At 44.9% G+C, this 8,820-nt stretch overlaps 1 protein-coding gene across 1 annotated transcript; it reads right to left on the bottom strand.

Moving 5' to 3' along the window:
• Window positions 1-454: 454 nt before the first annotated feature.
• ESD (esterase D) lies at window positions 455-7,888 on the bottom strand. The gene is made up of 9 exons (XM_065743905.1): window positions 7,867-7,888; window positions 7,645-7,720; window positions 7,064-7,152; window positions 6,789-6,887; window positions 4,913-5,037; window positions 4,585-4,704; window positions 2,853-2,951; window positions 1,764-1,931; window positions 455-677 (listed from the first exon to the last, which is right to left on the bottom strand). The coding sequence occupies exons 2-9, from the start codon at window positions 7,710-7,712 to the stop codon at window positions 597-599; spliced, it is 849 nt and encodes a 282-aa protein (XP_065599977.1). The 5' UTR covers window positions 7,713-7,720; window positions 7,867-7,888; the 3' UTR covers window positions 455-596.
• Window positions 7,889-8,820: the final 932 nt, after the last annotated feature.

Genomic DNA, 8,820 nt, shown 5'->3' with positions numbered 1-8,820 from the left:
CAGATTTACTTCTCAGTGTTCTCTCAAGTCCAATCAAACCTAAGAAACTTAGGAACACCATAAGCCTTAATTGCTCAGCAAACAGGAGTGGAAGACAAGTCATAGACTGCTTCCTTTCGTATAGTATCAGCCCTTGTGATGTTTGTTAGTGTGCAGAATGGGAAACCACAATGCACAACTCAGTTAAGTACCTTGAAGAGTTGTGGAACTGATGATTTCATTTAGCACTAATGGATAAAATGAACTCAGGTCTTCCATTAGTGGAAGAGGCATAATGTTGTTCACTGCCTTTGTCTAAGACATGCTAGATACAGGCCTGAGATCCCAAATACTCACATTTTTTAAAGCTAATCAACTCATCTGCTAATTTTCCTGTTGACCCAGAATGCAGCATTCACTTTCACAGTGTTGAACTCTTAAAGCATGCAAGAATATTCAAGATAACACTGAAGCATCAAATTAAGTGGGACTTTTATTTTATTAGCAGTGCGCAGAAGAGCTCTGTTTTACAAACATTGCTTCAATAGATGATTTTTGTTCTGTTCACCTGTACCCTTTGACTCCCACTGGTCAGACAGCACTCCCATTTGAGTAGTTCAAGCATTAAGGAATTTTGCATGGTGTTTGATGTGGTCATTGATAAATGTAGCGATGAAAAAATAGCTGTGATCATAGCCCTAGAAGAACAGCAACAAAGAAAACAAAGAAATCATCAAACATGCTACACTCTCTACTACAAAAGTTAGTATCTCTTATGTTTTCATTTCTGCAAGAGCTCTCTGTCCTTGAAGAAGTCAAGCACAAGAGGCAGGAAATGGGCATGGCTGAGGTCAGGCTGAGGGAAAAAGAAGGAAAATGACAACAATGGAAGCAAGGATAGGCAACCTGGGAAAAACAGCGATGCCATCTGGATATTTAAGGATAAGAAAAGCCAAGGCACAGGTGGAACTGAATTTGGTGAGAGATGTGAAAAATAACAAGGGATTCTACAGGTGCATTGGCCAGTTGAAACAGGCCAATGAGAATGTACCCCCACTGAAATTGAGGAGAGCTGGCAACAACAGATACAGAAACTGCTGAGGTACTCTACAAGTTCTTTGCTCCACGCGTCACTGACAGGCTTCCTGCACCTCTCAGATCCCTGAATCTCTAGGCAGAGTCAGGAGAGCAAAATCCCCCCCAGTGTAAGAGCTTAGCAAGTCTGAGACCGCCTCGTAAGGCTGAAAGTGTATGGCCACCCAGAGTAGCTGTGGGTACCCCATCTCTGAAGGCACTCAAGGCCGGACTGGATGCAGCCCATGGCAGCCTGAGCTGCTGGGTGGCAGCCCTACCCCTACAGCAGCAGGTTGGGTTTTAAGGTCCCTCCAACCTGAGCCATTCTGTGAACAGCAGTGTCAGCTTCAGAGCAGGATACAATTGGAGAACAGTTCCCCTCACTAGCATCGTCCTACTGGTAAAATATGGGTTGTGACCTCATATCCTAAGTCCAAAGGCTCTATCACTGTGTGAAAATAACAAAGATTTAACAGCAACCAGAGATACCCCTACCAGATCAGTTTGAAGGAAGTGCAATCGTGGCCTCCCCCTAGCGGTACAAGGCAGCTGAAACTGCAACATCTTTCCTCACTCAGCCAGGGACAGACTGACAGGTCAGTAAACTGTCAGTAAATTCCCAGTGACAGAACACCTCTGGACTACCTGCTGTATGCACCCCAAACTCACACCGCATCAACCCAACAGCAGGGACTGCAGATGCAACTTGCCTGCTGCAGTCTGAAGACCACCGGGATCTTCCGCTCTGTGCAGGCGGCAATGAAATTATCTGGCAGTAGCTGCCCTGCTGATAGGAACTGATCATCTTTGCCTTGATCAATCAGGATGTCCAGGTGAGAGTCTGGATAGGACTTCACAAGCTGCGTGGCGTCGTATGCCTGCAGAAGTAAAAAGGGAGACAACACTCAATTCCGTATGTTAGACCACATTTGTACTACCCTGTAACTATGCAGTGGTGGAATAAAAACAAGAAACGTGCTTAGTGACAAAAGACTTCAGTCATCAGGCTCACCTGTGGCAAGCTGGAGTGGTGGCATGGGTCTACTCTATGCCTTAAGTAAACTAGAGAAGTGTTTTCAGTGGATCCTTCTGAACTACACACTTGATGTACAACACGTGGTCCCACAGCAGGACAGTACAATGATGTACACCCAAGAAACACACCCACAAGCACACAGACTTTTTTTTTTTTATACCTTAGCAATTCTTATAGGACTACCTACATTTCTAAATCAGGGCCTTAGAGCTAAAACCTAATTCCTCGTTTAACCATTTATATGGGATACAATTTCCAAGTACCAGTGTGCTCCTCCACTAGCTGCCTCTGCCAGGCTGCTCCTGCAGATACCACAAGGCTCTGCAGTCTCTGACCAGGCTGTAGCAGTCTCTCTTTGCAGGCTACTCCTTAAGTTCTGAACACTGAGAACTGTTTTGGAGAGAAGGGCCAAAGAGTGTCTTTTACAATTCTTACACTCTTTAAAATATTCTTACTTCCATGTGTTAGTCTCAGATTGGCCTTAATTCTTCTTAGCCCAAATTTTAAGATCTTCATAAAATAAGGAAGAATTCAGTCAGTTTGATGAGTGCCTTCTGTCTTGTGGTGTTTGTCACAAGTACCATCAGGCAACAGCAAGGCATACCCCGCAGACCCGTGCAGTGTTTGCTACACCCCTAAGCATGGATGAAACAGCACCATCAGCTCATGGGCAACCTGGTGCTTTGTTCCAGACATCTGCTGCAGTGCATTTACAGATCATTCATTCACACATTTCTCAAGACCTGCAAGTTGCAGCACATACCTCCCATTTGCTTACATCTGATCCCAGATATCCACCAAGGGCTTTCTTCCCCCACTGGCACTGCATAGGGTTGCAGATAGGAGCAAAAGCCGATACAGACTGTTTGGAAAGAAAGCATGAGAACCCATGAGAACCAACCAACCAACCAGCACGAATTACAAACAGCAATTCCTGATAGCAATCAAACTAATAGCGTTTTCAACTGCTGTTTTAAAACTACTGCCAGAACCCTGAGTCTGCCACCAGCCCTTTGACCTAAGTGCCACAACTGTTACACACAATCACAGAGCTGTAGGAGTTGGAAGGGACCTCCAGAGATCACGGAGTCCAACCCCCTGCCACAGCAGCTCCCTAGCCCAGGTTGCACAGGTAGGCGTCCAGGCGGGTCTGGAACGTCTCCAGAGAAGGAGACTCCACCACCTCTCTGTGCAGCTGTTCCATCACCTTATTTCTATACTATTTGCTCTCCCCAGAACTACAGTGTTCACTTTCCTTTTTGCACAAGCCAAGCATCAAAGCTAAGGGCTAGACACCCCATTCCATTATTTGCTGGATGTTGTCTTGAATTCCTTTAAGCAGTGGATAAGCCCTCTGCACATGCTGAGGGTGTGGAACTATTTCACCTCCAAATTGATTTTGGAACAACGTAAGAAAGGCCTAGGGCATGGAGCTCAGCCTGTCTGAGCATGCAGCAGTGTCTCTTGAATTTAGCTAACTTAACTCCATTTCAAACCAAAGGCGTTGGGGGAAGAAGTCCAAGCTCCACTTTTTACATCCTTCTTTCAGATCTGGCCCATCAGTGTTTCCAATTTTATGCCTTGCAAGAAATAGCAACCAACTATTTGAGCCACAGGCAGTTTCTTGGATTCTGGCATTTTCAGTACGTTTATTTCTCTTTGATAGTACAATCAGCATTTGAGTGCCAACAGTGAAAACAAATTTCTGAACTACTGGCTCCACAAGATAAAGCTCTACTTTCGTATCACCTTCTTTTTCATCTTACATTCAGCTGCCATACAAAGTCAAATGAATGACACTGAGCAAATTTATTCTATTTTCTAAAATGGCAGCTGTGTTTTTGTGACAGCACATGCAGCTGATCACAAAGCTCAGGGACAAGGCAGCCCATGAAAGGACAGAGCCACTAAACTCCCAGCAAACAGCAATAGCCAATTCTCCTTCAGAAACACCTGACATAAGCACGCCTCCAGAGCAAGCACTTCCCCTTATGAATATAAAAGACAAATCTGTTCCTGTGTATTTGATTTAGGTTAAAGTAGAACGTGACTGCAACTTCAGACACCTTGTGTAGTTGAAAAAATAAAATCAATGTTTAAGAAAGATTACATGAAATATCAGAGAGAAAAGGGGGAGGGGAGACGTGATTCTATTTCTTGTGTAGTGGAGGTGCTTATAGTCAAATCTGCTATCACTGGAGCTAACAGATTAAGCAAACATAGTAACATTGGTGGCAAATAAGTTTCCTGGTAAAAAAAAAACGCTCCAAAACAAGACAGGATTTGAAAAGATATGGGAAAAAAAGCTATGGTGGTGTTTCTGGCAATCTATATTCTGATGTTAGCTATCAGTGAAGTATCACAACTAAACAGTGTAACATACGTATATGTATACATACGTAACACTGATATGGAACATGGCATTATGTTTTATTTCTTGTATAGAGATCTGTATAAGGCTGAGTACACCTCATGTAACATTTATTATATCTTACTTTGTACTTCCCGGGATTCTTCAGTGCAAGAATGAGAGCTCCATGACCTCCCATGGAATGCCCAAAAACAGACATCCGTTCGGGGATGGTTGGAAAGTTGGCATTTATCAGTTTAGGCAACTGGAAAGGAAGAGTAAAAACATTAAAGCAGCTTTTAGACAAATAAGCACCTGAGTAACTGACACATTTTAATGCCACGAAGATACTGAAACCAGAGGCACATCTTTGGCTCTGGTCTAACGTTTATGATCACGGGAAAGATTTCATCCAATAGCATTCCTTCTTTAGCTTCACCTACAACTCCACTACAACCCAGTGACAAAGTTACCTCATCCCTCACGTAGGAGTACATCCTATAGTTTGTTTTCCAAGGATCTTCAGTAGCATCCACATAAAAACCAGCGCCGGTACCAAAATCCCAGCTTTCATCTTCCCCTTCAATATTGCAGCCACCTACAGTGCAAATGGATTATATCATTACTAAGTCATCGTTATTACATGTTCAGACCTGGATAAACTGTGAAGACTCTGGACATCAGTTTCTCAATCAGTACATCTCTACCACTCTAGAAAGACAACTCACATTTTCACTCATGAATACAGTACTCTGAAGCATACACACGTCCCCTTTAAGACTGCAGCACAACAACACCAGCCACCTCCCCTTCTTACTGTTCATAGTCCTGCACACTATAACTCCCCATAAAGCTTCTGCCACTTCTTCTCTGAATAACTGCAGGATTGTATCCTCTCTTCCACAGTTACACTTTCCAAATAGACTTGCAGAAGGCTCCCTGAACATCAGCATACCCCATCTCTAACTCTCCCTTTGATTAGCTGTGATTTTCTAGCCGAGTTTTCAGAACAGAATGTAATATTTCAAGTGATATGCAACAGGAAATAACCACCTCCCTTTCTGCCACTTTTTGCAGTTCAACATTAAGTGGGCTTTTACCACTGTCAGATGACACTACATACCCACATGTAACCCCAGTCACATTCCCTGTCAATTAGTGAGGATACCTGCCACCTTGTCACAGGGTACAAGCACATTTCTGCAAGGACCAAAGCTGAGTTTGCTCCTGAACATGGAGTGACCTTCTAAATCAAGAGTCCAGCAGTGCCAGGGACTGGGGGTGCTTATACAGCTTGTTGGATATAATAAGTCTGTTACATTCAGTCCCTCAGAGATGATCACAAACTCCAAGTCCTGCCATGCAATGAAGGCAGCAGTGATTCTGCTAGAAGAAACTTAAAGGAAATCCTGAAAAAAGGAATTTGAAAAGGAACTAAAAAAAAAATAAACAATTTGGTAAATCTGTCTGGAAAAACAAATCACTACAAAGAAAGAAAGGTAAATTCTTTCAGAGTTGGGCAGAGGGGCTGTAACTACAGGCAGTTCAAGTTTTCATACTGAAAAGTGATCAAAACTAAGGTGCAAAAGTGTTTTCTGGAAAGCACATCACCTTCTTCCCCTAACACCTGTGTTCAGCTCTGATGTTGCTAACGTTTGGGAGACAAAGCTAGCACTCTCCTGAGACCTGAGCAGAATCTGATAAACACTAAACACTGTGCACTGTTCTCACCACAGGACTGCACTTCAAGCAACTGCAGATCCACTGCACAAGTTTCCCATATCACACACATGCTCAACCTTACACAAATAACAGCACGTCATTTCAAAAAGCCATTTCACCAGCAGACTATCACAGGTGCAGGAAAGACTGTTCTGGTTTGCTTTAAACTTTATTCCAGATACCAAAACCCTCTGGAGACACACACTTAATAGCCTACAGGAGACAGTATAGAATAAGGAGTAAACACGACAGCTTTGTGTGACAATAGAGGTGGATTTTTTCATTTGTTTGGGCCTCAGCAAGCCACAGAGTAGAAGCACTTCTGGTAACACATACTTCCTCCTTTCCATCCCTTCCCTCTCCTCATTTGTACTCAGTTCAATGGCCCCTTCATAGACACAGTCCTAGAGAATACCTTTTCACCCAGTGCAGCCCAGGCAACCCAACACACTGTTAAAAACAGTGATGGTTTAATCCAGCTACCAGTAAGGCTAAGGGAAGGCAAAATGCCATTCAGGTGGGCAATGTACTTTATAGCAACCCACAGCGCTCCACTTGATAATAAAGACAGAAGACTTCACGATAAGGACTGAAGTACCTTCTGTCCTATCATTTGTGAGAACTTACGTGGGCTTGTGTCTGGTGCAACTACAATAAGGCCGTGCTCAGCTGCAGCTTGCTGAAAACCTGCTTTTGTTATAAAATTCTGCTCCGTGCAAGTTAACCCTAGAAGGAAGAAAAACACAATTCATTACACATGGCCCATGGCATTTCAGTTTTCAAAACCCTTCTGAAAGAAGAGGTTTTGAAGAATAGAAGGGATTCCTACTGCCATAAACATGCAGGCCACAGTAACTTAAATATGTTTAAGATTATCTTTCTAAAATCCTAACGTTATTTACCTGAGAGCCAATACAGCACAGGGCACTTTCCAGTTTCTGCTTTTGGAGGCAAGTAGATTCCAAATTTCATTTTGCATTTTAGCTCCGTGCTGCATCAACAAAACAGTCCTTGTTATCAGCACTATGTAATTAGCAAGGTTGATAACATCAAAAAAAGAAAGCAGAATCAGTGCACTTCATTCAAAGACAGAAATGAAAGAGCAAATGCCTCCCTGTCCACCTTCACCAAACAGTAAGAAAGTATCCCTTCTGTATCTGCTCACAGCACTCTGTAAGAGCAAAGAGAAGCCAAACATCCAGTAGAGGGAACTGAACTTTGTACAGACAGGGACTCCCGGGCCGCAAGTGATCTTAAAAGGGAGAAACACTGGTTTCCCACCTCAGGTCTGCAGCATTTCAGGACACTAAACATGTTCAACAGAAATACAGTTAGGCAGGCAAAAAACCACAGGCCACATCTCCTGCTGAGATACAGCAGCCAGTGAGAGCACACGTCCTGCCTGCAGCCTGAGAACACGGACAGCAACGACATCTATTTACTGCCCTGTTTCAGAAACAACCGAGGTGTTGTTATCGTTTACCTGTCGTGCTCAAACACCTTCTGGAAACCCTCAAAGCATTTGTTGCTAGAAACCTGTTTCAGCGCCATGGCCTTAACTGTTAAAAAACAAACAAACCAAAAGTTAAACCTGAAAACAGAGCATACCAGGACTTGGCTCATCCCGAGTCACAGGAGATGAAGAAACAAACCTAACTTAAAACGTCTTTAGTAGCGCTTTCTCTCGGAAGATTCCCTCACCAACCTTTTCCGACCTTTCATTAACTACCATTTCCAGTTTCACATAACGTTATGTTTTCACGTTATTTCTTTATATCTTTTTTCACACTTCGGTCTCTCCCACCGCCACAAAGAAAGCGACCGCGATGCGGGCAAAGGACGGCAGCGCTCAGCCCTACAACGAGCCGGGAAAGGAAAGCCGTCCCCTCGGGCCGGCCTGGTTTCCTTTCCGAGCCCCGAGGGGCTGGACTCCGGCCTGAAGGAAGCTGCAAAGCCGCTCCCGAGCAGCACTCGGCCCCACCGCTCTCCTCGCTCCCCCCATCCCTTTCTGCCCACCCGCCCGGCACCGCCGCACCCCGCACTCGCTCCCTTACCTCGGCGGAGCGGTGGGGCCGAGCAGCGGAGCGAGAGAAGGAAGGGGCGGTCCCTGCGCGGGCACGGCCTCTCGTTGTCCCGCCTGCACGCCCTGGGCACGCCCCTCGCGAGGCTCGTGTTGTTTTTCAGCTGCTAGGACCTGCGAAAAAGTTGCTAAAAGCACTTTGAATGCGAACCGTGGCGTAGAATCGTAGAATCCTTGGAGTTGGAAGGAAGGCCATCCAGTCCAACTCCCCTGCAGTGAACAGGGACACCACAGCTACATCAGGTTACCCACGCCTCATCCAGCCTGGCCTTGAAAGTCTCCAGAGACAGGGCATCAACCACATCACCAGGCAGCCTGTTCCAGTGCCTCACCACCCTCACTGTAGCTTTTTCCTTATATATAACCTAAATCTACCCCCTTTTCATTTGAAACCACTTCCCCTTGTCCAAATACAACAGGCTCTGCTGAGGAGCCTGTTTCCTTCCTTCTTAAAGCTCCCCTTTTAATACCAAAGGCCGCTCTCAGGTCTCCCAGGGCCTTCTCTTCTCCAGGCTGCACTGCCCCAGCTCTCTCAGCCTGTCCTCATAGCAGAGCTGATCCATCCCTTGGATCACTTTT

Source organism: Cyrtonyx montezumae, unplaced genomic scaffold, assembly GCF_038088225.1.
Source record: "Cyrtonyx montezumae isolate F1298 unplaced genomic scaffold, pur_monq_1.0 scaffold_3, whole genome shotgun sequence".
In the NCBI taxonomy this organism is placed as follows: Eukaryota; Metazoa; Chordata; class Aves; order Galliformes; family Odontophoridae; genus Cyrtonyx; species Cyrtonyx montezumae.
Note: the sequence above shows the minus strand (reverse complement) of the source record. Positions and strands in the feature narration are given on the sequence as shown.

Coding starts and splice junctions, on each gene's coding strand:
- ESD (XM_065743905.1), bottom strand. CDS start 7,712: ATGGCGCTGAAACAGGTTTCTAGCAACAAATGCTTTGAGGGTTTCCAG. Junction 7,153..7,644: donor AAGGTGTTTGAGCACGACAG/GTAAACGATAAC, acceptor TTGTTGATGCAG/CACGGAGCTAAAATGCAAAA. Junction 4,705..4,912: donor ACTCCTACGTGAGGGATGAG/GTAACTTTGTCA, acceptor CTTCCTTTCCAG/TTGCCTAAACTGATAAATGC.